This window comes from Exophiala xenobiotica (genome assembly GCF_000835505.1).
Source record: "Exophiala xenobiotica strain CBS 118157 unplaced genomic scaffold supercont1.2, whole genome shotgun sequence".
Classification (NCBI taxonomy): domain Eukaryota; kingdom Fungi; phylum Ascomycota; class Eurotiomycetes; order Chaetothyriales; family Herpotrichiellaceae; genus Exophiala; species Exophiala xenobiotica.
Window position 1 is genome coordinate 603,144 of NW_013562493.1, and position 27,786 is coordinate 630,929.

The 27,786-nt window shown below is 52.7% G+C and overlaps 12 protein-coding genes across 12 annotated transcripts; 3 read left to right on the forward strand and 9 right to left on the reverse strand.

Annotated features, from left to right (window-relative positions):
* Positions 1–463: 463 nt before the first annotated feature.
* PV05_02408 (uncharacterized protein) lies at positions 464–2,191 on the forward strand (the record flags this gene model as incomplete). The annotated part of the gene is made up of 4 exons (XM_013462981.1): positions 464–1,047; positions 1,101–1,360; positions 1,415–1,467; positions 1,516–2,191. The coding sequence occupies exons 1-4, from the start codon at positions 621–623 to the stop codon at positions 2,189–2,191; spliced, it is 1,416 nt and encodes a 471-aa protein (XP_013318435.1). The 5' UTR covers positions 464–620.
* A 134-nt stretch (positions 2,192–2,325) lies between these two features.
* Positions 2,326–3,198, reverse strand: PV05_02409 (uncharacterized protein; the record flags this gene model as incomplete). Its single annotated transcript, XM_013462982.1, has 3 exons — positions 2,326–2,631; positions 2,687–2,752; positions 2,818–3,198. 3 exons carry the CDS (start codon positions 3,196–3,198, stop codon positions 2,326–2,328), a joined length of 753 nt encoding a protein of 250 aa, XP_013318436.1.
* A 519-nt stretch (positions 3,199–3,717) lies between these two features.
* On the forward strand, positions 3,718–4,490 carry PV05_02410 (uncharacterized protein; the record flags this gene model as incomplete). The annotated part of the gene is made up of 1 exon (XM_013462983.1): positions 3,718–4,490. One exon carries the CDS (start codon positions 3,718–3,720, stop codon positions 4,282–4,284), a length of 567 nt encoding a protein of 188 aa, XP_013318437.1. The 3' UTR covers positions 4,285–4,490.
* Positions 4,491–4,789: 299 nt separating this feature from the next.
* PV05_02411 (uncharacterized protein) lies at positions 4,790–6,793 on the forward strand. Its single transcript, XM_013462984.1, has 2 exons — positions 4,790–5,038; positions 5,125–6,793. The coding sequence occupies exons 1-2, from the start codon at positions 4,848–4,850 to the stop codon at positions 6,659–6,661; spliced, it is 1,728 nt and encodes a 575-aa protein (XP_013318438.1). The 5' UTR covers positions 4,790–4,847; the 3' UTR covers positions 6,662–6,793.
* A 36-nt stretch (positions 6,794–6,829) lies between these two features.
* PV05_02412 (uncharacterized protein) lies at positions 6,830–10,352 on the reverse strand (the record flags this gene model as incomplete). Its single annotated transcript, XM_013462985.1, has 2 exons — positions 6,830–10,023; positions 10,074–10,352. 2 exons carry the CDS (start codon positions 10,350–10,352, stop codon positions 6,925–6,927), a joined length of 3,378 nt encoding a protein of 1,125 aa, XP_013318439.1. The 3' UTR covers positions 6,830–6,924.
* Positions 10,353–10,603: 251 nt separating this feature from the next.
* On the reverse strand, positions 10,604–12,164 carry PV05_02413 (uncharacterized protein). The gene has a single exon (XM_013462986.1). The coding sequence runs from the start codon at positions 11,908–11,910 to the stop codon at positions 10,756–10,758; it is 1,155 nt and encodes a 384-aa protein (XP_013318440.1). The 5' UTR covers positions 11,911–12,164; the 3' UTR covers positions 10,604–10,755.
* A 312-nt stretch (positions 12,165–12,476) lies between these two features.
* On the reverse strand, positions 12,477–14,982 carry PV05_02414 (uncharacterized protein; the record flags this gene model as incomplete). Its single annotated transcript, XM_013462987.1, has 7 exons — positions 12,477–12,616; positions 12,732–13,440; positions 13,563–13,705; positions 13,770–14,030; positions 14,149–14,219; positions 14,360–14,492; positions 14,734–14,982. 7 exons carry the CDS (start codon positions 14,980–14,982, stop codon positions 12,581–12,583), a joined length of 1,602 nt encoding a protein of 533 aa, XP_013318441.1. The 3' UTR covers positions 12,477–12,580.
* An 857-nt stretch (positions 14,983–15,839) lies between these two features.
* On the reverse strand, positions 15,840–16,603 carry PV05_02415 (uncharacterized protein; the record flags this gene model as incomplete). Its single annotated transcript, XM_013462988.1, has 2 exons — positions 15,840–16,073; positions 16,160–16,603. 2 exons carry the CDS (start codon positions 16,601–16,603, stop codon positions 15,840–15,842), a joined length of 678 nt encoding a protein of 225 aa, XP_013318442.1.
* Positions 16,604–18,144: 1,541 nt separating this feature from the next.
* On the reverse strand, positions 18,145–20,311 carry PV05_02416 (uncharacterized protein; the record flags this gene model as incomplete). Its single annotated transcript, XM_013462989.1, has 4 exons — positions 18,145–18,890; positions 18,942–19,016; positions 19,068–19,550; positions 19,600–20,311. 4 exons carry the CDS (start codon positions 20,309–20,311, stop codon positions 18,145–18,147), a joined length of 2,016 nt encoding a protein of 671 aa, XP_013318443.1.
* A 748-nt stretch (positions 20,312–21,059) lies between these two features.
* PV05_02417 (uncharacterized protein) lies at positions 21,060–22,187 on the reverse strand. The gene is made up of 2 exons (XM_013462990.1): positions 21,615–22,187; positions 21,060–21,559 (listed from the first exon to the last, which is right to left on the reverse strand). Exons 1-2 carry the CDS (start codon positions 22,093–22,095, stop codon positions 21,141–21,143), a joined length of 900 nt encoding a protein of 299 aa, XP_013318444.1. The 5' UTR covers positions 22,096–22,187; the 3' UTR covers positions 21,060–21,140.
* A 259-nt stretch (positions 22,188–22,446) lies between these two features.
* PV05_02418 (dihydropyrimidinase) lies at positions 22,447–24,325 on the reverse strand. The gene is made up of 5 exons (XM_013462991.1): positions 23,997–24,325; positions 23,860–23,944; positions 23,767–23,806; positions 23,285–23,716; positions 22,447–23,227 (listed from the first exon to the last, which is right to left on the reverse strand). The coding sequence occupies exons 1-5, from the start codon at positions 24,165–24,167 to the stop codon at positions 22,471–22,473; spliced, it is 1,485 nt and encodes a 494-aa protein (XP_013318445.1). The 5' UTR covers positions 24,168–24,325; the 3' UTR covers positions 22,447–22,470.
* A 207-nt stretch (positions 24,326–24,532) lies between these two features.
* Positions 24,533–26,816, reverse strand: PV05_02419 (uncharacterized protein). The gene is made up of 2 exons (XM_013462992.1): positions 26,711–26,816; positions 24,533–26,639 (listed from the first exon to the last, which is right to left on the reverse strand). The coding sequence occupies exon 2, from the start codon at positions 26,442–26,444 to the stop codon at positions 24,555–24,557; it is 1,890 nt and encodes a 629-aa protein (XP_013318446.1). The 5' UTR covers positions 26,445–26,639; positions 26,711–26,816; the 3' UTR covers positions 24,533–24,554.
* Between the last annotated feature and the right edge of the window lie 970 nt (positions 26,817–27,786).

The window sequence follows — 27,786 nt, forward strand, 5'->3', positions numbered from 1 at the left end:
CAGCCAGAATGACGGTTGGAGCAGGCTAAATGGAGGAACACAGGCACCCAGACACGAAGAAGACGGAGGACCTTCCCACATCCTTTTATGGCCTAACACTCCCACCTTCCAGAGTAACCACCACCGGAGACTCTTGATGTGCTTTCTACCTCGTCCACTCGTCCATGGCGATATGCTCGTTAAGTCAGTGAACGATTTCTGTGGGATTGCCACGGACTGGGCGGACCGTGATCTACTGATTGATCAACCTGCTTGAATTGGTGGGGTAGCTCAATATGTCTCGAACAGGTAGGCGAGTTTGATGTCTGCTTATCTCTGCATGCCACTTGCTCATAGGCACTCTTCGCATATCTCCGGATGACCATCCTCTGCTCGACATTTCAAGTCAGCATTTAACAGAGCCAGGCACAACAAATCATTGGTGAGGATGTCTTCTGGTCGAGCCGCCAGCACCTTGCAATTTCTTGATGTGTGGTGATTTGCTTAGGACGCCTCACTTAGATCAGCTTACCGACAGTTTACACGTATCCCATCTTGACTTGGACGCCGACTCTTCAATACATCTATGACCGGTCATCCCACACTGGAATTGTCTGCCTCCATTATCGCTGTCCGGCGGAATGGGAGAACTAGCGATGGACATCCCGACAAAGGACAACATTGCCCGACTGTTGACTCATGATCACAAAGTCAAGGTCGCTGGTGTCGACTGCGATGGCATCCTGCGAGGCAAGATCATGGATAAGGAGAAGTTCCTATCCAGTATCGAAGACGGGTTTGGATTCAGCTCGGTGCTCTTTGGATGGGATATGCACGACGTGCTCTTCAATACGGAGCCGAATGCGACCTCGGTACAAGAAGGCTACGGTGACTTCGTGGCCATACCCGACATTGCATCATTCAGACGAATACCATGGGAAGACAACATCCCTTTCTTCTTGCTTCGATTCGAGGTGCACAAGGCGCCCGTGCCTGCAGATGGGCGGACTATACTCCGCTCTTTTTGCCGGAAGATTGCTCAGGATGGTTTCAAGTCCGTGGCAGGGGGTGAGTCACGGCCCTTGTGTCCTCAGTCAATCCTACTGGCTAAATGCTTGTAGTTGAACTAGAGTTTATGAACTTCCAAACGCCGACCGAGAATGGCTACAGCAACGACGGGGACCCTCGAAACATTGCAGCGTATTTGGCGAAGAACGCTCCAAGCAGTCTCCGGCACCTGACTTCCGGTATCTTCTCGTACAGCACAACACGACCAATGGCCAACAAGGTCTATTTCCACCAAATATTTGACAGGAGCGTCGAATTCAGAACGAACATCGAGGGATGGCATACCGAGTTTGGTCCAGGGGTCTTCGAAGCTGTAAGTGTTACATCCATAAAGCGTCCAATTACTCTAGCTAAACAAATCAAACAGGCCCTGAAGGCGAGCGAGATCGATGAGATGGCAGATAGAGTGGCTCTCTTTAAGTAGGCACCCTTCCACTTACGAGACGCGAGGCACCTAACACGGTTTAGGCTACTTGTGAAGTCGTTGGGAGTCGAGCACAACATCACTCCGTGCTTCATGGCAAAGCCTGTTTACGGACTAGCCGGCAGCTCAGGGCACATCCACATATCGCTTACTGATCTGAAAGGGAGGAATGTGTTCGCACGCAAGTCGCCAGATCCAAACGCCAAGTGGAAAGATCTCGAGGAGCTCTCGGACATCGGACGGTGGTTCCTTGCTGGCCTGCTGACCGCGATCCCTGATCTGATGCCACTCTTCGCACCGACAATCAATTCCTACAAGCGTCTGGTCGAGAATTACTGGGCACCAACAACGTTAGGATGGGGTTTGGAAGACCGAAATTCGTCAATCAGGCTGATTGCACCTCCTGTGTCCAAACCCGGGGCTACGAGATTCGAGGTGCGGATTCCCGGCGCAGATATGCATCCTCATTATGCTCTTGCTGCTCTGCTCGGAGCTGGATGGCGTGGAGTCCAGAAGAAGCTCGAGATCCCTGTGCCGCCAACCTTGATGCGAAAGGACAAACCAGAACTCCTGCCGAACAGCCTGGATGTGGCGGTCGCCCGGTTCAAAGCGCCTGAGAGTGTTGCACGGCAAATCTTCTCTGGAGAATTTATCGACCTATTCTCTGCATCACGAGAACATGAGATTCGGCTGTACAAGGAAGCTGTGACTGATTGGTAAGAAAATTTCCCACTTTCAAGTTCAATATCGCCACTGCATTTGCTCTTCAAGTTTTCCAACTGACAAGTGTACTCGCAGGGAGTTTAAGCGATATATTGAGACAGTCTAGGCCAAAATCTATGATCAATGATGACTCATGAAGTCACAAGAGTGTTTCCAGCGAAAGCCCAGGACATCACCTTCGAGAAGGCTTTCTTTCCATCCTCAATCTTCTCTAAATCGTTATGGAGTCGGGCGATTCCCTCCGGACTTGGATCTCCTAGATAGGAGGGATCTCTGGCATTAACGATGCCTTGTGCGATCTTCGCCGTCATCTCGGGGTGACCTTGGAACGTCATGACTTGGTTGGAATCAGACATGGATATCTCATAGTTGTCCGCGAGATAGTGAAAGCCTGGAGGCGGTTCGATGACAATTCGTTTATGGAATTTATGGAGCCGCTTTGAGCCCAAGTCAATCGCAATTACCGAGAGTATGCACAAAGGCAGCACTTACTAGAGCTTTAAAGTCTTTGAAGAACGCTTGGCCATCCTGATTGAGCGGAATGTCGACAACGTCAATCTGTTGGGAACGTCAACGGCCCTGGATTCGCAGTTCCTTGATAGAATACGCGCTGTCAAACTTACCAACGTCCCGCCTTCTCGATAAGCTATCTTGCCTCCGAGCGCATGTGCAATGGCCTGATGACCCCAGCAGATACCGAGTAGCTTTGTCTGCGGGCTGCTCGCAACCGTATTTCTGATCCAGTCCAGAAGTGCCGCGACCCAAATATCGACCTCAGGCTGCGTAAGATCGTAAGTTCCACCCGTCAGTATGACGAGGTCGTAGTTGGACGCTTCTGGGAGAGGGCCTCCGTCGATGGGCTGGAAGTGCTGGACAACTGCATAGGGCTCGGCGGCGAGGATGAGTTTGCTGAACGAGTCGAGCATGTCTTGACCCCATTGGCCGTCTAGCTTGTAGTTCCGGATGATCGCAACCCGGCGACGAGATGTGTTTTTGGCAATCATGATGGTCTAGCTACAGCCGTATGAAAGCGCGAGGACCAGGTCGATGATATATTGTGAATGATGTGATTTAGATGAGGATGAAGGATACTTGACATAAAACCACTACCTGATGGAAGTCCCCATTCTCTGGACGGATAGGCACGCGGAGTACTGCGCTTGGTGAGGCGGAAGATTGCGAAGTAGAGGGGGGATATGACTCTGGGATCGGCTCTGATGATACTCCCTACCTACTCTTGACGCACTCGCCGATGATCAAGTATGGTATGGGTATTGGCCTCTCGTAGACACAGCGTCAGTACCGTATCCCATCATTCATGCGTCTAACTCAATGAACGAAGCTGAAGGAGATCGAACGCCTCGAGGATTTCAATCCTGCCAAGACGGTGAGCCGAGGTTCTTTCTTTGGCGTTGTTCAGTATCTGTTCAGTACCTACATATGTCCTTTCTACCCTTCCAAGTTCTCCGTATGACATTGAGAGTGTCTGGTAGAGTCATCTCTACTAGTACTTGTTCATGAAGATGGCCAAAATTCAGAAAGGCTCCAACGTCCCGCAGTCGACCATCGACCACTTCCAAAGGATACCATGGTGCGCTGCACTGCTCTCCGACCCAACTTTCTACATTGTGAACATGTCCCGAACAATCATTCAGCCTGGCGATGGTCACAGCCTCATGGGAGAGACTTGGAACACGGATAGGACGATTGCGGAATTGTTGTCACTGTACAGACCACCAAATGCGACGACTGGACAGCCTGGGGAGATCCGGAGATTTTATACCTTCGGAGGAGGCATGAATGCTCATCCCAACTTGCTTCACGGCGGTGTCATAGCAACAATTCTCGACAGCACCATGGGCAATATTATTGCTCAGCAGATGCCAGAGTTGCAACCACTCTTCACGGTGAATCTCAACGTTTCGTACAAGAAGCCAGTGCCTACTCCAGGAACGATCATGATTCGTGCTCAGATCACCAAGGTTCATGCTTCGAGAAAAGTATGGCTTTCCGGTATGGTGGAAAATGGCACTGGAGACGTGCATGCTACAGCGGAGGGTCTGTGGCTCAGAGTAAAACCAAAGTTGTAAGCAGGTCAGACTATCTTGACTGATGGCTTCAATACGCGACCAGACCTCCGATACGACTTTACGCTCCGATTTATCTCGCAAATATCTCGTGAGACCTACCGAGAAGGATTCCGCTACGCTAAGGAAAGACTCGAGATACAAGCTGCCATCAGCTTAGTACCTGGGAGCTAAGCTACGCACGAGGTCTCCTTCAGCAAACAGTCAGGACCCAATGACAAGAAGTCTACCATCTTTTGGACATTTATCAGCCGTAAGCAAACCAGCATCATGGCCCTCGCAACCCAGTAACTTTTCCTGAAGACCATTCGATGGAAAAATGCTCACTGATCAGAGAAACTCAGCAATGGCCTCGCGCATCAGGCGCGACACAAATCTGACCGGGTAGTCTGATCTTACTCCGCATTACCCTTGTCCAAATACGAGACTGCACTCGATTCTTAGGGGGTTCTCTTACACATAACCAGGCGACAGAGAAAGCATGTCTCGCTCCATCTGCATTTTTATTGTCACTTCTTGCGCTCTTTGATATCCTGCTTCTCAAGCTGAATCCCTGACGACAAGCAATGGCAATGACAGACAACACAGCCACCGGTCCCGAAGCGGCCCATGGCAGACCTGCAGTTGACTTTGATGCAATTGTCATCGGAGCAGGATTTGGTGGAGTTCGCATGATGTACGAGTTCCAGAAACGCGGCATCACCGCCAAATTGTTTGAAGCAGGCTCCAACGTTGGGGGAACGTGGTACTGGAATCGGTGCGTACTGACTTATACGAACACCCGAACCATATCCTACAGAAACACGACAACCCGACATTTTTACAAGTACTTACTGTCCCCAGATATCCCGGTGCACGAACTGACAGCGAGAGCTGGGTTTATGTCCTGACATTCCTCGAAGAGATCGACATGGGTTGGAAGTGGAAAGAGCGCTTTCCGACCCAACCGGAAGTGGAACAATATTTCAACCGCGTCGTTGATCATCTCGATCTTCGCAAGGACATGGAGTTCAATACTCGTGTTACGGCGGCCCATCGTGACGAGACCAACAATATCTGGAAAGTGACAACTTCCAAAGGATCCACATACACATGTACATTCTTGATCACGGCCACCGGCCCTCTTGCAACCCCTCTCAAGCCACCCTTCCCAGGGCTGAACTCTTTCAAGGGCGAATGGTATGTGACGGGGCTCTGGCCCAAGCATAAAGTCGATTTCGCTGGCAAGCGGGTCGCAGTCATTGGGACCGGTGCAACTTCCGTCCAAATGGTTCCGCTCATTGCTCACACTGCCAAGTCCCTTACGGTGTTTCAGCGGACGCCGAGTTGTGTGCTTCCCGCGCGCAACCATCCTCTCACAGACCATCAACAAGCCGAATTGCAGCGAGACTGTCTCAACATGTTCCAGCGCGTCAGAACGTCGGTCTTCGGAATGGACTTCCAAGACCCTCGATACCGCTTTACGGACCTCAAAAGTGACTCTGAAGCCCAGAGAGTTCTCGAGTATGGCTGGGAGACTGGCGGCTTTCGCTTCATTTTCCAAACCTTCGCAGATATGCTCACCAACAAGGAATGTAACGATCTGGCTGCAGAATTCATCCGAAGCAAGATCCGTTCCATTGTCAAAGACCAGGAAACAGCGGAGTTGTTGTGTCCGTATTATCCTGTCCTTGCTAAGCGACCGCCATTGGGTCACTACTACTACGAAGCCTTCAACAGGGACAATGTCAAACTGGTGGACATCAAGAACAATCCCATCAAGGAGATCACGCCCACAGGCTTGCGGACCGGTACCACTGAATATGAGTTCGACATGATCATCTACGCCCTTGGGTTCGATGCCATCACAGGCACCCTGGCCCAAATCGACCTTCGCGGAAGCCAAGGCCAGGATCTCGGAAAGCAGCTGCACGAGAGAATGGCCACCGCCTATGGCATCATGGTTGAAAACTTTCCCAACCTCTTCATGATGACCGGGCCACAGTCTCCTTTCGCCAATATCCCGGTTGTCGTCGATCAAACGGCGGACTGGATCGGCAGGACCATCTTGTACATGCGTGACCACGGGCATGCCCGGATGGATACGAAAAAGGAAACAGCCGACACCTGGCGAGAAAAGGTCAACGCCGTGTTCAATGCGACCGTCCTCCCGCAAGGTGCCAAGGATACCAATTCGTGGTTTGTTGGAGCCAATGTGGAGGGCAAGCCTATCGAGCCATTGTTGTGGCTGGGCGGCGTGGGTCCTTATGTTCAAGAGTGTGAAAGGGAGATCAACAATGACTTTCCGGGGTTCAGGTTCTCGTCATCTTCTCAGCTCGAAAATGGCCAGAGCTCCACCGGAACCACGACCAGTGACGGGACTAGAGAATCTCGGCTGTAGACCTCAAACTGTGACCAGACTGAAGGCTGAGAGGCTTCTTGATGCTTCATTGGAGTCATTGTGAGAGAAGGAAGGGGAAGCCGTGAAAGAAGGCCAGTAGCTATTGGGCGATTTTGCAAACTATCTTTCAACAGTCTTTTCAACCTCTTGCAGGGACGGACTTTCGTAGTTCACTGTCCAAGACGTTCTCTCTAATCTGCAGCTCGCGCTACATCTTCTATCTGGCTTGCTATTAACACCAGCATTACGCCTGCTTCTGATTGTCAAGCACCTCCAGCTCCCCCTTTCCACTTCCTCATCCAGACATCCACAATCCGGTACATCAACCCATCACCGACCGGATCCCTGACCATGCCCAATACCCCACTGTGCCTGACCGTCTCTGTCGTGTCGAACGTCAAACCGTGGCTCGCCTGGCTGTTGCTCCTTGCTTCCTCCTCTTCGCCCTCGCCATTGCCAGCGCTTAATACATGACCATCCTGACTTTTCTCCCCATCATCCTGTGTGCGTGTGCCTAGTGCAACTCGCCTCTCCCCATACTTGCCCTCCCAGAACTCGAGCAACTTCCGACTTGGATTCCTCGCGACATCACCCTCACTCGCACCGAGCCGGTCAAGCCACGTTCTCACCTCGACGACCTCGAAACTCGGCATGGCCGGATGAGCCCGCAGCATGGGCAGCAGATCTCTCGCGAAATGGAATGTGCACGGGTTGACGATGTGGTAGGCCAAGTCGACATCACGCTCATCCTCACTGTCGCAGAAAAAGGCCAACTGTTCAATGACCTCGGCGGCGCGATCGACCGGCAACCAACTCGGCCTCTCGTCCAGACGCGGCAGACAGCCCGCACTCGACGGCAAGGCCGAACGAATCATCAACGCGATCGCCTCCGTGTCGTTCCAAACCGCCTGCCTCGTGTCTCCTGCCAGTTGGCCGATCCTCAAGACTCGCGCCATAGATCCGGTGGTCTGCATCGCGGCGTGCGTGATTCTTTCCGCCACCAGCTTACTGCGTCCATAACCCGTGTGCTGCGCGTGCGAGAGATCCGCGATCTGCGTCTCGGCTACTATGGTGCTAGTGCTGGTGCTGGTGCTGGTCGCCGATTGACTCGATTGACTCGCTTTCGGCGTCCCGCTCGCCGCTGACACGCTCGAACAGAAGTAGAACTGGGCCGGTCTGTTGTGCGTGGTCCGTAGAGCGATGTGCTCCAAAAGGTTGTACACGCCTCGGATGTGCTGCGGCTCGAACGACAGCAGGGGAAGATTGAAGTTGACCGCCCACGCGCTGTGGATGATATGCGTAAGATGGCTGAGCATTTCGTCAAGGACGACCCGGTCCAGGCCGAGCGACGGTAGGCTGAGGTCGCTCGGCAATGCGACGATCTTGGCCTTGAAGTTCTCCGGTAGATCTTGGGCGAGACCTCGAGGAGCTTTCAGCGCTTTCAGGACACGGAATCTCGCTGATGCAGGATTGGCAGCGCGGACGAGGCAGTATATCATGCTCACATCGTCGCGCTTGAGGAGGTTGGCTAGCAGGATCGAGCCCAAGCCGCCGGTCACGCCCGTCAGCAAGACCGTCTTGGTGGATACTTTGGGTTTGTCCGTGGAGCCATGAGGCGTGAACATCGAGTACTTCTCGATCAGGTCCTGCATGATCTGGATGTCCGCTCGGTCCGAGTCACCATCGCCGTCGTCAATGCCAAGTCGAAGATTGTACAGATGCCGTGCCAGCGACCGGACCGTTCCACGCTCGAAGACGACGTTCTGCGACAGCTTGGCCTGGTTGCCGCCCAGGTCGAGTTCCTTCTTGATCATGTTCCAGACACGTGTGGTCTGCAGACTGTCGACGCCTGCGGAGAAGATATCAGACTCGGCGGATTCCAGAGGCACGTCGAGATCGTGGCGGAATTTCGACAACAAGAACTCTTCCAGCGCGGGGACGTCAAGTTGAAGCATTTGTCCGCCGCCGGTCGTCGCTCCCGTCTCAAATTTGTCGTATGATTGCTGGATAACATCTTTGTACTGCTCGTACAGTTGCGCTCTGATGATCGTGGCCTTGTCCGTACGCGGGTAGACTTCATCGAAGGCCCGGACGATGACGAGATCCCTTGGGATTCGCGAGAACGTCTCCGCTTGCCTGTTCGCCTCTTCGATGCGTGGCCATATCGCGTCGAGAAAATCCTCGTCGTCGAGTGTTGCCGCCTGCTCGCTTCGGAACACGATCACCCCCGGCACGGATCTTTGGAATCCAAACACGGCGACTTCCTTGATGAGCTCGCTTTTGCGAATGTGTCCTTCGATCGGCAGTGGTAGCACTTTCTCCCCATTGACTAGCGTCAGCCGGTCATCCAGCCTGCTGACGTATTTCCAGTAATTTGACTTGCCGGGGTCGGGATGGCGCATGAACAGGTCCTTCGTCCTGAACGCGCCGGGCGGGTCGTCGGTGTTGGTCGCGACTTTCGAGGGTAGCCCGTCTAATGCTACACATTCGAAGATGCCCGGCGTGATCTCGTCCATGAGGACGTGGTTCGCCACTGGCTTGTGCAGACGGAGATAGTTCCACTCAGTATCGCCTGCCGGTCTGAACGAGTTCATGATGAAGCCCGTCTCGGTGGCGCCGTAGTTCCCCGCTAGATTGACACCCTTGGAGACCAACTCGTCACCGAGAGGGTCGGGACATGCACTGCCGCCGTACATGACGACTTTGGCTTTTGCGAGTTCCGCGATGCCTTCGTCCTTCTCGGCGAGGAGTTTGAGGACGTAGGGGACTGCGCAGACCATTTCGGGTTTGGCGACTCGTAACGCGGCCAGCAGACTTTGTCTGGTCACGGGTAATTGGTGGTTGCCGAAGAACATGGGCCGTTTCGCGTAGATGGCGCGTCCGAACTCCATGAGTGCGTGGGAGTGGAAGAGTGGAGAGACAGTGAAAGATCTGAAGCCTAGACCTTTCTGGAAATTCGCGAGACAACCGAAGTTTGTGATGAAGATTGGTTTAGGGAAGCCCGTAGAGCCAGATGAATGGATGATCCATGCGACTTTCTTGGATTCTTTCTCCATGTCGCAGCCGCGGAGGAATTTGGGGACATTGACCGCCGATTGATAGTCCTTCTGATGAATTCGTGGTGTTGAAGTCAGTTGCATTTCAGAGCGCATTTCCTGAATGACGGCCTCGTACATGGGGGGTGCCACTATGGTCGTGCAGTCAGCGAGTCTCATCAGACTGGCGTAGGCCGGTGCTGTAAGTCTGGTCGAAAGGAAGAGGACGGCCCATCCTAATCGATTCAGGGCGAAGAAGGAGATTATTGCATCTAGACATGACGGCGTGAGAAGTGCGACGACAGGTGCTTTCGTCAGTGTCGGATCCTATCTCATTATCAGAGCCAGTAGCCACGAGGTCAACGCATCAGACATACTGCTGGTTGCAAACCCTGCTTTTGATACCACCAACACGCAGCATCGACGTATCTGTCCACCGTCTTGACAGTATGGACTTCATAGTCTGAAGCACCAGACGCTGGGTACCCGAACATAGGTATCTCACCGTGTTCAGAAGCATGTTTCCGCAGTAGACCATCAATGGTCAGGTATGTCGACGGTGGAGGCCTGGATGCCATGCCGTTTCCTGGGGAATTCTCATTGGAAGCCGCCAGCGACGTCGTTGTCGGTGACAGTGTTATTGTGGTCGTAGTCATAGCTGATTCGAGTATCCCTGACGCTTGACAATGTGCTGGAAGTCGAAATCTCGAAGTTCTAGAAGATGGTCGAGGTATTAATATGCTCAATCGCAATATTGATGGCCCGAGCCGACGGAATCTCTGCCGACGGAAGTTCGACTCGACCGCCGGCCGAATATACCTACCTACCTTAGCTACCTCCATACCATCGTCGCATCAGGAACTATCCAATATATTGGCCATATGAATGATGCTCATAATTGTACAATATCAATAGTATTTGCTTTGTCACACTGTTGAAGTGCGATGTCATGCTTCCTTCCTAGATGCAAATGCTACCCCTGGATGGCCCCTGTTCAATATCCTCTAGCGGTTGAATATTCATTCACGCTCGTGGCCTGAGAAATGCTGCAATCCCTCTTTACTGCGCAATATCCTCGCCCCAGACCTTCTTTGCAATCTCAACCTCAAGCCTGATCTTCGCCCACTGCTGCTCCTCACTCAGCTCATTCCCTTCCATCGTGCTACTGAACCCGCACTGGTGGCTAAGACACAGCTGGTCCAGCCCGCGCTTGCAATATTTGCTTGCCTCATTCAGTCTCTGCACCATGGCCTCTTTATTATCCAGGTCGCCCGTCTTGCTCGTCATCACACCCAACACAACGACTTTATTTTCCGGCAAGTGTCGGAGTGGACTGAAATCACCACTTCTCGCATCATCATACTCAAGGAAGTACACGTCGACGTTCAAGTCCTTGAATAGCACTTCCGCCACAGGCTCGTACCCGCCCTGCGCGAACCACTGGCTTCTGTGGTTCCCGCGGCACAAATGGATCCCAATCGTCATGTCACTCGGCCTCTTCGCAATGGCCTTGTTGATCAAGCTGGCGTACTGGCTGGCCAACTGCTTCGCATCACTACCATGCCGGGTCTCCGCTTCAGACCGCATCTTGGGATCGCACAGATAGGCCAGGTTCGTGTCGTCAAGTTGGACGAACCTGCAGCCAGCGTCATACAAATCCTGCAGTTCCTCCTGGTACACCCGCGCAAGGTCTTCGAAGAAATCGTCTAACGAAGGGTATGCATTGATGTCGATCGTTTCTCGGCCACCACGAAAATGGACCATCGTCGGGCTAGGGATAGCCACCTTCGTGCTGACCTTACCAAAAGTGCCTTCGCCGCCTGCCTCGGCGATCTGACGCTCGAGGAACTTGAAGTCGTCGACCTGAATGGGTTTGCTGTGGCCGAGCTTGCCTGTCACTACGAGTCGAGGAGGCATCATACCGCCCTTGGACTTGTTCGTGGACAAGAGACTGCCTTGGACCTCGACGCCGTCGAGATGCTGAAGGAAGTCGAGGTGGAAGAAGGCACGACGGAACTCGCCGTCAGTGATTGATCGGAGACCAGCCTGGAGCTGTTTGCGCACGACATCTGCGATGTGTTTGTCCTCAAGTTGGCGCAGATCCGAGTTGGTCAGATCTCCCGCTGCGACCTTCTCACGGGCGGCGAGGATCTCTTTTGGTCGAAGAAGTGAGCCAACCTGGTCGGCGCGGTAGACTCCTGTAGGCAAAGGCATGTTGATGCTAGATGTTGATGCCAAATTAGGATGCTGCGGGTTGATGGCTAGCTGTCGTTGCAGAGTAATGAAGAAACTGGGCGGTACGTCACGACTTCTGAATTTCTAACTTATAGATGCTGTTATGAAGAAGTAAAAGCTTTGATCTCTCACCAGTGCTCACGATGCAAGCCGATTTTTCCTTGGACACTTTAGTCCACCCCGTAATCTCAGGATAGAAGCATTCGGATTGGACGAATCTGGGTCGCCGTGGGGAAATGGTGATCGTGGGATGTGTCGAAAATTGGTCTTCATCAACAACTGCCGAGCTCAATAATCATCATGGGCAGCCCACATTAACTAGTTGTCCGCTTGCTGGCAAGAATTTTCTCCTTCTCCCCGTTGGGTTTGCCCCGGTCTACGTCATAAAGCAGCAGAGAACGGGCCCCAAGCGGGAGGGGGCGAGGCTGCATAGGCACCCAATAGGGGCTGACGAGGCTGGGCAGTCATCTCTTATTGGCATCAGGTTAACTAGCCCTGCGGGCTCGTACACCTACTACTGAGTTACTGTGACAGGTTTTCGTAGAGCTCTATGCATTCCTGATAGCCCAGCTTGAATCCACATACGAGTAGTCCTCCCAGGACCCGTTCACTTTGTTGGCGCCGGTATCCCTCTCCGTCATCAGTATCGTCAAGGATCAGCCATGATATCCTTCAACGCCAGCATCTGCGCATCGACATCGTCAGCGATCTGTTGCTGCTCGTTCTGCTCTCAACATGCAACATGTTGTTCTCCGCCCTCCGCCACCTAACGCGAAAGGAAAAGTAGGGAGGATACTCACCGGCTTCAGCGCGCCATGCCAATCGTGATAACTATACGTCAATTCAAAGCACGCCCTCACATGCAGCGCATGGGCGAACGGGTACTCCGTGGATCCAAACGCCGCACAATGAAACACCAGTCCAACCCAGTACAACAGGCCTATGTTCTTCCCCCACAAGGACCCGAGGTCCGTCTTCTCCAGAGCATATCTCAAGGCTCTCAGCAGCGTGACAGTCTCACTCCCACTCCCTTCTTGTGCGAGGACCCGCCAAAGCTGATTCCTCTCGGCGCTCTGGACCATCAGCACCGCCACGATCCGACACGCCTCATACACATAATCACCAGTGCATGGCAGACCGGGCACTTTAGCCGACGGCATATGTAGGATTCGTGGGCACAGAGAGTTCAACACGACCGTATCAGTGTCGCTCTCTCCAGCATCAACATCAACATCAAGCGGCACCCTCGTCTGCCGCAGCCAAGCATTGACGACCCACTGCATCATCTGCAACAACAACCTCAGATGCTCGGCGTGAACATGGACATAAGGAAGCGGGTCCTCACTCGGATCCTCGCGCCCATCATATACCGGCGAGAAGAGCTCCGGCGCAGGATGCGTCCTGCTCTGCCACATGTCTTCGAAGACGTACCTGTACTCTTTCAGCGCCGTCGCCGAGTCAATCGGCGGCGCCAGGCCGGACGTGGGCATGCGACACCTGCGTGCGATACTGTTTCATTTCGGATCAGTCATCATTCTCGCTTGCGACCGCATTGACCACTCCAGCAGATGCATGAAGCAAAAGGCAAAGGACACCAAGGAGCGGGGTACAGAAGTAGTACTTTGACATACGCAATGACCGTGATGACCCTCAAGACGTCCTTACAGAACCGTGACCGCTCAAACATCTGCTGCTCGAAGGCCTCCTTGATCAGAACAGCGTACGCCTTGCGATGGATGAGATACTCCTCGGCGCCTTCGATCTCGTCTCGAACCTGTACACAATTAAGTAAGGTACCATGTCAGCGACACCACCCCTCATGCTTTAGCACACAATACCTGATATCCGAACAACACCGTCTTCCTACCAACAGAAGAGTCCCCAGCCCAATCTTCGCTGTCACTTACCAGGGCACATGTAGCCAGACACGCGATCGCCGAAATGCAACTAATGATATCGTCCGCCGCTTGTGTCCGGATCTTCTCCCGGACCTGCCTCATGGCTTCTAGTTTCAGAGCCGTCGTGATAGGAGATAATTCGAATCCGGCCGTGTTCATACTGTCAAGGTGTACCGAGCTCATCAGGAGCATGCCCGTGAACTGCACTCAGATCGTCAGAAAACTGTACCTGTCGGGTACCGGTGAAGTTGGGAGCAAAAGGTTAAGACACATGCTCGAATGCAACAGTCCGATGAGATGAAGAGGAAGCAAAGCTCACAAAAGTGTCGTCCTTGGTCCCACGAGGCCATATAACCTGCCTCATGCCCGTTTGGTTGTACACATGGAACACTATACGCCCATTAGGTCAGTACGTTATAACATGTTCTCTCCGAGCATGGGCGCGTCCCAAAAACACTGGGATTCAACAGGCAACCCCCGCAAGGACAAGGAAGAGCTTCTCAAAGCAGCAACATCGGCTGGTGGCTCACCATTATGTTTGATCTCATTCAAGATCCCAGGCATCTTCGCCTCCATGGGAAGCTGCGGCAACGCCTGGAACGCATCGAACTGCGACCCGAAGAAGATATTGGCCGGTCGATTTCTTCGCCTCCGCAAGATAGCCTGTTTTTTCGTGGTCGGCAGGTCAGTCACATTCACGTTCATGTTCACATTCACAACCACATTTACACTCCTGTCCTTACAGTACACCATGCGTAGGACCGACGACCTCACCTGCCAACAGCTAAACCCCTAGACACAACCACTCGGAGACGCGGACATGCTAGTATATGCCAACAAACGGAGACACGAGTACTGAGTACTAAGTACTAACTAGCACAAGTACAAGTACAAAGTAACATACCTGTCCAGTCTGCCGCCTCGTCTTGTGCAGCTCCCTCGTCGTATGCGCCCTGATCTGACTGATGCCAGCCTTGTCGAGCCCACCCTCTGGTCCCATCAGCACGAATTCAAAGCCTTCCCCACCATCCAGTGGAACGGTCTGGGGTTTCCCCCTGGCCAAGCTGGCTCCAGGGTTTCCTCTCCCTATCCAGTCAACAGACACGATCAGACTACCAGTGCCAATGCCAGTGCCACAGCTGTCACATTCCATCTTGGTGTTGCACAATCCATACGTGGTAAAGGCGCAAGCGAGGTCGACAATGTTGTTGGGTCCTTCTCGAACGACGACGATCGTCAGAATACGGTTCTGAGCAGCAATTTACTCCACTGCTAGTAGTCAAGGCATCTTGTAGATCCCCGAAAACAAAAACAATGGGCTTTGCGCTGACCGCAGGCCCGACCACAAGATGAACAAAACGAAGGCGGGGACCTCGTAAGCCATCTCAGTTGGAACTTTAATGCCACGAGGATTCTGGCCATTGTCAACGAACTGAACAGCCTTTTTGCCGGCGGGATTACTCAACCGTGACACGATTTGGCGTGCTGAAAAGCACTCCGGGGCCAGCGATCAGGCCAATCACTCCAGGGTCATGACGGGAAGTACTTGTAAACTCGTATCGTGCACCAAAATGGCCAAAAGTGCCCAAGAGCCACGCTTCAGAACCGGAGTAAGGATCACGAGAGGTCCTGGGAAAGTCTGAAAACGAGTCACGACAGGGATGACCCTTTGACCTGTTTGAGCGTGTGGCCTCTTTGAACAACTGAACACTGTGATATTGTTGCACACCACATGGCTGACTAAGGAGACGCCTACCTCCACCTCACGTTAGTAACCATTCCGGACCTTTCACTGCTCGTGGATTGTTTCTAGATGCGGTGTCCTTATTAAAAGATGCATGGTCCTTCGAATCCCTGCCGTCGACTTTGCCCTTGCCCGTACGCTTGCCCTTTACTGTTATTCCACTCCTCCTCAGGAAACTACTAAATGTACTAGTACTCCGTCAAAGGGCCAAAACATCACGAGTAGTACCAACATGCCACCCCAACGAAGTCATGCCCACTCACGAGTCACGACTTGTTGAAAGTCTTGCGCATCGACCCGAAGCTGTCTTCGAATTTATTGAGCAGTTTCTCATATTCAAGCGTGAGATCTTGGAAAAGGCGCTGATAATGGTCCTTCGTTGCATTGGCTTCTTTGATCTCGTCTTGCAACTTGCGCAGTTTGGCCCTGGCTTCGGTGAGCGCCTCTTGCTGTCGAATCCGAAAGGCTCTTTGCGCGGCTCGGTTCTGCGCTTTTCGTCTCTGTGCGTGTCCAATGCAAGAAGTTAGCGCTGGCTTATCAGGATGTTCGTCGTTGGAAAGAAGACCTAGTGAAGGGGGTTGCTAACCTCATTCTTACTGGCCACAGAGCTGATAGGTCCCAGAACGGTGTGAGAGACCGTTGTGAGACTTGTTACGTTCAAGTCTGTTTGATCGACCAAGAAGCTTTCACCGCCACCCGAAAGCCAGGAGTCGCCTCCGAACTCTTGGTTGACGCAGGATATTTCTTGATTCATGCCCAGCAGGTATGGCGATCCTTTGAGGAATGCGTCCAGAAAGATGGGCTGAAACGCCTCGCAAGTGGGTGTGTCGACACAGCTACTGGTAGCCAATGTCGTGCACGAAGGTGACATCTCATCATGATCTGGCGACCATAGCGAGAGTTCCGGAAGATCCGACGAGAAGCAGCAAATACAGGTTGCAGAAATGCTCTCTGATGGACATTGTCGAGCAGACTGAGGCCGCGACGGTTGTTGTTGTTGAGAAGTGCTACCGCTCTGCGTGTGCGGCATTGCTGTAGAGCCTTGCGCCAAAGTGAGTTTGGCCGGCTACAAAATGTTGTCAGCTTGGTGGTTGATGCCCTGGGATTTGCTTCTGCTTAAAACGTCCCTTCCTCCAAACACAGGCACGGGTTGACTCTTGACACCTTTCTCCTAGAGAATCACCACAGTAATTGTGCCATACGCCAGGCAGTCTTTCCAAAATGCTCGTGCCCTAGATTCATGAAAGAACAACTCCAAACGCTCTTCTTGGATGTATGTCAAGATGTGAGCGCCTTTGAGATCGATGGAGGCCACTTCTTCATATGATACCCTCATCATGTCATGTCAGGCCACGATCCGTCGGTTAAGGAGGAACTGCGATTCACAGGGTATCACTAGGGGATATCCGGACATCATGCCAGTACTGTATTTTCATAGTCGAAGATAGGCATAATCATCCGTGCATTGCACCACAACCTGTCAATACGATTCCGAGCACATGCAGACTAGTCTTAACCAGGAGTTTGCAACATAGTCATTGCCGTTGAAAAACACCAAACGTTGTCGTTGTCTTCCCTGGCCGACATTCCATTCACCTTCTTGTCATCTATGGCTGATCATCGGGTCCTCTTCCAATTCGCTTACCTACTCTAGGCACCCATAGGGAGATACCGAGAACCAAAACATCTGACGAGAGCTTTGCCGGGCCCAGCGGCGGAAAGGGAAGTCGAATGTGCGGCTTGCGGTCTGCAACCAACGCAAAAGTCAACGGCAGCTTTCAGTCGGGTAATCGTCATAGGGCATCAGACAATTGAGCTGGGCAAGCTAACTTCGACGTCTCGGCAAAGGCCGCGGCACGCTGGAGTGTTGGGATGTGTTGGAATCTGACATAGCATGATCGTGAGATAAGATGTGTTGGTGCGACTTCTCCAGCTTTGTCAGGGAAGAGCAGGTTGTCATGTAATCAGAACCTATATCTTCTTTTGCGCCCGTAACCCCAGAAATAGTGGTGCCATGGGCGTTGCCTCAGCAGGATTCTTTGCGCTTCGGAATGGCACTATGCCACACTGCATCTCTTCTCAGCAAGACGGACTGATCTGTGACCCTGAAGGTTGTCTTCGCGAATCCATCACAGGACTGACAATGCAGGATGTTCACCATGTCTCGGCGTCTGCTTTTCCACTCGATCCCTACCATAGGTAGGATATGACTGCAATCAGGCATACTCAAGCCTTGGCCATCAGAGTAGATGCCGCTCCTTGCCTGCAATGATGATCAATTCTCTCTCTTGTTAGGCAGCTGTCTGATCTGTTAGATGGAGTGATGATACCCTTGCTCGTGACGAGCGGATTCTGATCAAAATTTTGGTGCCATTGTGTGATATCTGACCATATATTGGACGCACCAAACCCAAAGAGTGATTCAGACTGCCAGGATAGCACACCACTAGGCAACAGACGGATGGCCATAAACAATACGCAAGGTCCATGATTATAGAGTTGTGGAGCCACATCATCCAGCGTCACACTTCAAAATGCTGATCAAAAGCGAGTGGTGAGCAGTATCTGTGCTCATTTCGAGTTCAACCTGACCTGGTCGGCTGTCTCTTCGTCAATCACCTCGAAATTTTCCCGCGACCCTGCCTCACGAAGACTTTCCTCTCTATCCCTCTTGTGCTTTTCGACCTTCTCGATGGCCGTGGCAGTTAGTTGCTGTCTCGCCATTTTCTCAGCTACATCCTTCTTCCTTGTCCTCCGATCGCCGATACTGATAAGAATACCGGCGGTGATGTTGACGGTGATAGAGCAGGACAGGATGGTCGCTGTGAGTGCCTGAGGTCGAACATGGTAGTTGATGGCCCAGGTGCATGTTCCAAGAGCAATCTGCAACAGTGAATGACAATCCAGCAGCACGACGATAGCAACAAGCAGTCGTAACGGGAAAGCAAAGTGAGTCGCCGTCTCATGCGGTTTGTAGAAGGAGTGGGACTTGGAAAACTTGGCTTGGTGATGGATCAACCGCTGCTGTTGTTGAGGGCTCAGGACAGAAAACTCGGCATCGTCGGGCTTCACAGACTCAGGATCAGCCTCTTTCTCGGGTTGGGCCGGTAGATCATTGTGGTCACGAAGTTTTGGCAGTTGCTTCTCCCTCCTCAAACGCCAGGTGAGGTGGTGGTAGTGGGCGATGTAACACATGTGGTAAGTGTCAACCGCTCGGAAAGGTGCAAGTCCGTCACCAACGACGGCGAAAAGAGCGACCAACACATTATCGATGACATCGGTGATGTAGGATTTTCGATCTCCAACGTAAATCCATCCTGGATATCGCTGTCAGCCACCACGCGCTCGCTGGATGAACACACACATACCAATCAAGAACAATACCCAAGCCAGACCAAACAGTGTGATCAGAGTCGCATACAACGTGACAAAGAATCCAAGGGCTATGCAATGGTAAGCAAATGTGTCTGAACGCTGGGAAGCATACAACTGACGTTTTCGAACATATTTTCCAAATGCGATCATCCCATACTTGAATTTCGATTTCTTGGAATGCAGCATATGCCGTACATGGTCGTCCAAGGCTTCCTTGTCCTCTTCGCTCCAGCCGTCGAGCGAGACGCCATGGGGCAAGACCGCGTAGTGGGAATCGGTCACCACTGAAGATATACTGTGCGTCCGATCAATCTCGGGTCTCCGTTGCCATGACCACGTCCGCTGCATTGTCCCGGTTCTAGAAACGTCTTCACCTTCTGCTCCTTCGCCTGCGGGAGTCCCTTCAGGCCGGGTGTCGGCGCTCTCGATGGGGGTCATGGCCACAGGCGCCTTCTCTTCAATTGTTGGGGGCCGCCGACTCACGGTCGACCGCCGACTGCTAAGGTCGTATGTCGGTCGTCTGTTGACCCATCGGCCCAGATCTGGAACGAACAAGGAATTTTGGACGTTTGTAAGGGAGGTAAGGGTCGAAACTTCAGGGTCTGCGGAGAATCAGCACACACTATGTCTCGAGCATCAGAAACAACGTACCAAGCACATCCAGAAGATCCACCACATCCGAGTCGTATTCAGTTTCCTGTCGTTCTCTTGAATGGTCGCTAAATCTGCTTATCACGGACCGCGCGGCGTTACTGACGCTGCGTCTTCGATTTGGGGTACCGGCAACCACATTCATGCTATCTCTGTCTGTTGTTGCATTTGCCGTGGAATGTTCCTCCACGGTCGGCAGAAGGGACTGTCTCGTTGACTGCCTGGTCAGACTCGGACCCTGCACATTAACTTGGAGATGCTGCGGTGCTGAGCTGCTGCGTCCGCGCCCAGATGATGCCCTGCTGACATTTCCGCTGGCACCACCATTCGCTTCACCAAGATCCTGCCGTAGGTTTGTGGACGGCAATCTCCTTATACCAATGGGTCGACGGTTGATCTGAGGTGAGGTCGATACGACTGTTCGCTGAGGAGGCGTCGTGACAGTCGTGCGCGTGCTTGGACCTGGAAAGGGAGCGCCGGCGGAGGAGGACGTGACCGTCACGGGAGCCTGAGTCGCAGGCTGTGTAGTGGTAATTGTGTAGGGTCTGCCACGAGATGTGTAGGTAGTCGTAGTTGTTGTTGTCGTTGTCGTTGTTGGGGACGAGTAGGAGCTGGGCTCGCCAGTGGAGGATTCGGGCATTGAAGGGAAAGGTTCGGTATCGGCGCTGCTGTTGGCGCCATAGCGGCGCGAGTTTGGTCGCGACGAAGCCATTGGCGCGACGCAGAAGAAGTCGATAGCCTCACAGGTTCAGCATCGGTGAAGCAGGAAGAAGAGAATGAGGGAGATTGTGAGGTGAGCCGATCGGTCTGCTTCGGGTATGGCCAGTACCAAGCGTATCGCAGTCATCCACCTCTACAAAGTTCTGGTCATTCTTACGCAAGACATCTGGACAATGTAGTTATGATAGAGGTTCCTAAAGAATATGAAGACTGGAGCGTCGCAGAATGGATGCTTCAGACAAGAATGAGAGGAGATGCTTAATTCCTTGCTGCCGGAGGCTTTGGTGCCATCAATGCCATTTGGGTGCCATTTGTTTTTCTCCTCGACAGCCGCAATTCGCTGTCAAGTCTCCAACTTCCCGTGTCTAATCTAATCACCCACCCACCCATTACGTAGCCGGGGATCCGCTCCCTCTTTACCTATTTGTGCCTTAAATGGGCACCAACGGCCCCTGTAGGCGCTGAGTAAGCCCGCCCTGCTGACAAAAGCCGCTGATACCCGACTGAGAAGAAAACCTCACCAGTGCTCACCCTACCAGGTACGGAATACTGTGTATACCACCAACCTATACGCATAATGCCCTGCTGAAGACTGCGCCATCAGAGGCATCTCTTTTCTAGACACCAGGTTTGTCACTTTGAGGACGGTCTTCTAATGCCCCATTAGAACCCTTATCAGCAGTACGAAGATAGGTCATACCCAAGGTATCTCCGTACAAAATACAAAATAAATACCTCGATCCTTCCAAGGTTATCACGCGACGTCAGCCTTACGAGCTCCAACCATAGTGGCAAACCAATCGACCGCACATTGTCTGCTCCTATAATTTGGTGTCTCGAGCCTCGTGTGCGAAGGTGGGAGGAGACTCATCGATCTCACTTTGTAGCCATCTCACCAACCTCCTGGCAGCTCGACGCGGGCCCATGCCATCAGCGTATCCCATGAAGGGCTCCATGTGTTTGTATTGCATCATGTCCACGATCCGCGGATGAATCCTGTCAAGCTTTCGAGGATCGACTGCCAGAATTTGGTTCTCGATTGGCCGGATATAAGGATTACAGTACTGCACCGTCGCACTCTGTCGAGGACGATCCGATACATTGGCACCTCCCCCGTGCCACAAGGTACTAATAAAGTATACAACTCCCCCTTCAGGGCATAAGGCGGCGATGGTCTCTTCTGGTTTGCCGCGACGTGAACTGCCCCATTTATGTGATCCGGGAATGATTCGCGTGGCACCTGTCATCAATCAGCGACGGTCCGGGTGACGTCCAGACCATGCAGGTGATCTCACCGTTAGTCGCTGTATACTCATCCAAAGCTACCATGATAGCTGCTCCGAACGGTAGTCTGGGTCGCGGAAACTGTATATACCCATCGTCGTGATGCAATGGCTGGGCCTTTTCTCCCGGGTTGATGGAGATGGTATGAAAAGCTGATAGCAGGTATCCTGGGTCGAGAAAGTAATCATTCAATGCCAGTACTCGAGGCAAAATGACAAACTTGTCGAAAACCCGACTTTTATTGAGAAGCGAGTATATTCGGTTCGTGCTTAGTCCTTCGAAGCTATTTCGGCCTCCCAAAGGGTCTTTTCCCAGCAAGCGAGCGATCTCACCGCGAGCTTCTTCAGCCTCTGCTTTTGTGAAACAGTCAGGAATCACGACGTATCCATGTTCCAGAACGTGCTCGACATCCGATCGAGTGGTAGGGTCATCCGGCAATGGTTTCCTTTCCACTGCTCTGGAATAGATGTTGAATGTATCGGCAGATATCATGCCTTCAGGTGGTATACTAAGGGAAACAGGGCTGAGAAGTCAAGAGACAGGGAGTTCAAAAATAAGTCTTGCAGTCCTGCTGACTATCTGGGCTGTCATCGCCGTTTTGTCGTGCCATATGGTGGCTTTCTACTCGTATATTTGAGGGGCCATCATAGGCCTTCCGCCCAGGACTTTCCCCGCGTAAGATGATGCCTCGGCTTTAGTCACAGCTTCAGTGGAACACATCAGCAATTCTCATTACACAGGTCGCTGCATTGGGTCAGACGGCGGTCGTAAATGCCAGGATTGGGCATATCAGAGCAATATGAGAAGTTCTCGGGAGGAAATGAGTCTTGAAAGACCGAGTTCCGTGGAATGATTCTTGATCTCCATTCAAAAAGTACTGACATCCCAATCTCCTTCCTTCCTCGGTCCCGGAAGGGTACTCTTGCCTCTTGCCACGAACTGTCCGTAACCTTTCTTGCCCAATAGCCCCCCGTTGTCTCTGTCCCATACCACTTCCCCTCTGAGAATGGTATATCTCGGCCACTGGTTCAGCTCCATGCCCTCAAAGGGTGTATAATCTACGTTGTGGTGAAGCATAGAGTTGGTGAGCTTGAATGTTCCCAACTCGCCAGGAGGATACCAGATGGTCAGATCGGCATCACTAACACCAGGCAGAATCGTCCCTTTCTGCGGGTATAGCCCGTACAATCTCGCCGCGTTGGTGCTGGTGACTTCAACAAACTTTTGCAGGGGCAACCTATTCGCACTCAACGTCAAGGCAAGGCGTGTCTCAATCCCGGGACATCCATTCGGAATCCCGCTGAACCGTCCTTCGGGGTATTCCTTGCTGATGATTGACTTTTTGCCCTTTTCGTAATCGTCGTACATGAATGGGCAGTGGTCGGAGGAAAGGACTGTGAAGGTGCCATTGGCAAGGCCCAGCCAGATCGCCTCGTGGTCATTTGCCGATTCTCGGGGCGGAGGCGAGCAGACGCACTTCGCGCCTTCAAAGTCTGGCCTGTCCAGGTGGTCTCGGGTGAGAAAGAGGTACTGAGGACAAGTCTCGGCATAGACTGGTAATCCACGAGTTTGAGCATTCCGCAGATGGGCAGCAGCGCTCGGAGACGAGACATGGACGACCAGACTTAGACGGAGGATTAGCTGTTGTGGATTCACCAGGGTCATGGCGATTGCAACTCACATGGGCGCATCCATCAACTCTGCCAAGGCAATTGCTCGGTTGGTGGCTTCAGTCTCGACGATCTGCGGCCTGGATGTAGCATGATACTTTGGCGCATACAGCTTCCTTTCTTCCAATTTCTTTGTCATCCAGTTCAACACATCCCCATTCTCTGCGTGAATCATAGTTGTGATGCCTTCTTTCCTCGAAGCCAGCAACACATCAAGAATCTCATCGTCTCGGAGCTGCAGTGCGGCATATGTCATATAGATCTTCAGTGAAGAGACTCCTTGTTCGCGCAGGCGAGGGAACTCCGACAATGCTTGCTCGCCGGGGTGTCCGACCAGCAGGTGGAATGAGTAGTCGGTATAGCAATTGTCCTTCGCTCGAGCGTGGGTGTCTTCGAGACATTGTAGGAGCGAGGGTATGGTCTTTGGCTGAGGCGCAAACGCTCTGGTTGACACAGTCAGAAGGCGACCAAAGAATTGGAGGTGACGACGGACACGATGGTGGTTGTTCCTCCACAAATGCTACTTCTTGTGCCTGTTTCCACGATTCAGCTCTTGTTCCCGCCTCTTGTAAATGTCCAGGCTCACCCGTCTCGAAGTTGTCCGAACTCCTTCCTTTACCTCCAAACAGTGCAGGCTCCTCAAGATGGACATGGCAATCAATACCGCCGGGCTGGGGGAGTGTCAGCATTCATACCTCAATCCCGATAGCTGAGCTTCTTCACCATAACATAGCCGCCTTCTGCATCGATCACCTTCTTCGCACTACTTGTCGCAAGCACGCCCGGCGGAGCCAGCAAGGCGATCTTGCCATCCTTGATGGCGATGTCGTAGTTGGCCGTGTCAGAGGCTGTCACGACAATGCCATTGATGACAAGGAGGTCGAAGCCGTCCATACTGATGCCGTGACAAGGGTATATGCCACAGAGTACTCCGTATCGAAGAAGAAGTGATCCCCATTCTGCAGCCGTCTCTGTCGAATGCAGCTAAAGTCATTGCCCGCATTGACTTTGCCGAGCTCGCTATCGCAAACCGTGCGCCCACTGCGCCAAACCTATGGCGAGATGAATATTGATAAGAAGTTCCGTCATCAGTGCGCCCATGTCCGCCTAGAAGCTATTCCTAAAGTGGACACGCGTCTCGTCGGACGCGACTTGCGTCCCACGCGTCCCCACGCGTGTACCCGCGTCGCCGTAACACCTAACAGGGACACTTGAAGTTGGATGCCATGAGGAAACTTAGGAAACCAAGTTACTGTACACAAATATCTTCTATTGCAGTGTCTAGCGAAGCAGCCTTCCAAGGTAAGACTCTATACCATCAACAACGCCCTCCGACCCAAGCTCGAATCTCGCTCCAATCCATCCATCCGGTCTAAGCACAAAGGCAGCTCCTGTCTCGGCATCTACGCCATACCTCTTATTTGCGCTGCCGTCGCCATCGTAATATACCCTGCCCAACGGATCCGTCCCAAGCTCAAACCAAGCATTACCGACTTTCTCTGGCAGAATGGTCACAAAGTCCACAGGCCACTCTTCGGCTAGAGACCACTCTCCATTCAAGTGAACACCATTTGTCTTTGCTTCCGTTATGGGGGCCTTGCTGGGTGAGAGGCGATGATTCTTCTGGATATCCATCTTCATCGTCATGAACAGCTCCTTTGCCTTGGCTGACTTGCCCACAAACACCAAAACATAAAACCGGGCCAAGTTCGCCATCAGAGTTTGCAACCACACAGGCTCCCACAGTGCTGGTGTCAAGACTTGAACATCTGGTGCCCGGTAGCCTGGAATGGCTGGAGCTGGAATGATGGATCGCTTTGCTACCAGATTCGATAGATCGTCCACCGCGCTGTCGTCTCGCATTACCGCAACATTTGGCTCGAACCCAATGGTGAGTCCAGTATTGAATCCCTTCGCCTGCTGCAAAATCTTCCCCAGAACGACATTTGGATCTTCGCTCCGGTCTCCTGAGTAGTCCTTGGGCAATCTTCCAGACACCAGAACGCTGATATCCTCATCGTACTTGATCAGTTTCTTCGAGTTCGGCTGTCTTTCCAGAGAGTATGTCTCCAACACGTCACGCTTTAGTACGCCGGTCAGGACCAGTGCAAGCTTCCAGCCGAGGTTGACTGCATCATGCATGCCGGCGTTCATGCCCTGTCCCGCTCCAGAGCTATGACTGTGTGCTGCATCTCCTGCGACAAAGACGGCTCCCTTCGCCCAGAATGTGCGTGCAACACGCTGTCCGACACTGTACACACTGGCCCAGTCGACCCTCTCGTACTCTATGTCGAACGGTTTGACTGAAAGTTTGGCCTCTTGAATGTACACTTCCTGGGTCAGCTCTTTGTACATTTTTCTCCTGTCCTCGTTCAGTGCGAAGCCAATTCTGGTCGCTCCATGATCCAGCGGGATCCAAAGCACGTTTCCATATATCGGGCTTTCAATGGCCCCATAGGACCTCGGCTTCGGCATCGTCGTGCTCTTCAACACACCATCGATCCTCACCCATTTGTCCTCTGTCCGATCACCATCCGACTCGATACCCGCGGCTCCTCGCACCACAGTTCTGGAGCCATCACAACCGATCACATAGCGACATCTGACTGTATATTCTTTCTCATTACCCTCTCCACCACTCGTGTCGACAACGGTGGCCTTGACCCTACCTTTCTCGCCCGGAGCCACAGACTCATCGACCTCGAGGCTGGCGAAGCTCTTCATCTCGCTGACCTCGACGCCAAGCTTCTTCAACTCGGCGCGGAAAATATCTTCGACAAACTTCTGCCGCAATACGCTGGCGAACGTGAATCTCGTATCCTCAATGCCTTCCAAGAAACTCCATCCCCGCCCAAACACCTCGGTTCCAGTCGTGTCGTATGCTGCCGACGTTCGTACCGCGACACACTGCTGAGTGATCTGATCACCGAGGCCCATTTGCGACAAAATCTCCATCGAGCGAGGCCAGAAAGTGACGGCCCGCCCAAATGCCTCCTGCATCGGTTTCGGATGTTTCTCGATGATGTGGACGGAAATCGGTTTCGCCCCAGATGCTACAGGCGGTGATGAGAATCGCCGAAGCTGATACGCAAGGTTGAGCCCAACAGGCCCAGCCCCGACGATAAGAACATCGACGTCGAGGTCTGAGGGCGCTGAGTTCGGCGGTGCCATCCTTCCAATTGCACTCCGGTGTTTACGTGTCTGGATGAACAAGAGGTACCTAGGTCTTTGTGCCGTTTGACCGAACACGTTTTCACACGTGGAATCTCGTCCTTTTCTTTGCTTTATTTCTTCCCGTCTCAATGCCTGTACAAGGTGAGTCCGGTGTGCCACCCAGCCGAACCCAGCAAATGGAATCCGCCAATCCTGAATCCTCGCACGCGAACTCTGTCAGTCGTTCCTTTCAAGGCGTCTTGTCGGACTGGATGTAGCCTTACAAAGATCTCGACAACAATTCTGCAATCGAAAGGAAACCTGTGCCGCTGGTCCCAACGGCGGAAAGAAGCGAACAGCAACGAGAACTCATAAAACCAAGCCCTAAAGCTTGAATATATCCACCCAGCACAACCTCCCGTTGCCGTTGCCGACTCTGCCCATCAAGAAGCTATTGCTTATCGCCCGCGAAATCTGGGCGAGACTATGATAAGCACATCTCCCATCGCGAGATTGGAGCCAATCATTCGACGTCCCTTGCATCTGGCCAGCAAATAATGCATCGAGGCGTCACAAGGCGAGAGAGTGGCAGTCGTGCTCTTCTCCGACGACTTAGTCGTTCACTTTACTTCACAGGTTCACGACACTTTACTTTACACGTTTACTAAGTTTAGTGAGTCCCTCCCCCTCTCCACCACGCGCGGTCCCATTTACTACTACCATATACGCCCCTCGGGGCGGGCTTCGACGAGATCGTGGCGAGATCTAACTACCGTAACAGGCCCCCCCCGGAGAACCAAGATGGCCAAAAGAAAAGAAAATGGGGTTGCGCGGAAATGTCCGCAGATACCTACCACACTCACTAGTAGGACCACGGACTACTAGTATTAGGTACGACACACAGCACCAGCTTCGGCGTTGGTACGAGTAACTTTGTTTTGGGGCCTGTCCTCACTGTGTACGAACACCCTCTGCATGTGGTCTGAGCAAGTGCGCGGATGAGACCTTCTCCGTCCCTGTCAGGTGCCTGCTAGCTAGGATAGGGGGCCGGAGATGGGAGTCTGTGTCGCCCACGAGCCGCGCATGCTTTGCTTGAGCTTGAAGTGCAAAGTTGCGTTACGGTTATGGGCCTTGTGGGGAACGGACAACAGCAACGGAAGTCTTGTCTCAAGGACGGACTGAAGGACTTGAGGAGCGGTCTCTGTCTCGAGAGGAATGGGATATCAAGAGAGTCAGAGACCCAAAGACTCCTGCCACCCACCGACCGAGGTTGCTGTTGCTGGAGGTGGTACCGTCCCGTCTTGTCCCTCAACAACGATGATTCTCAGCGACAAGCAGGGCTTTCGTCGAGACAAGGCCG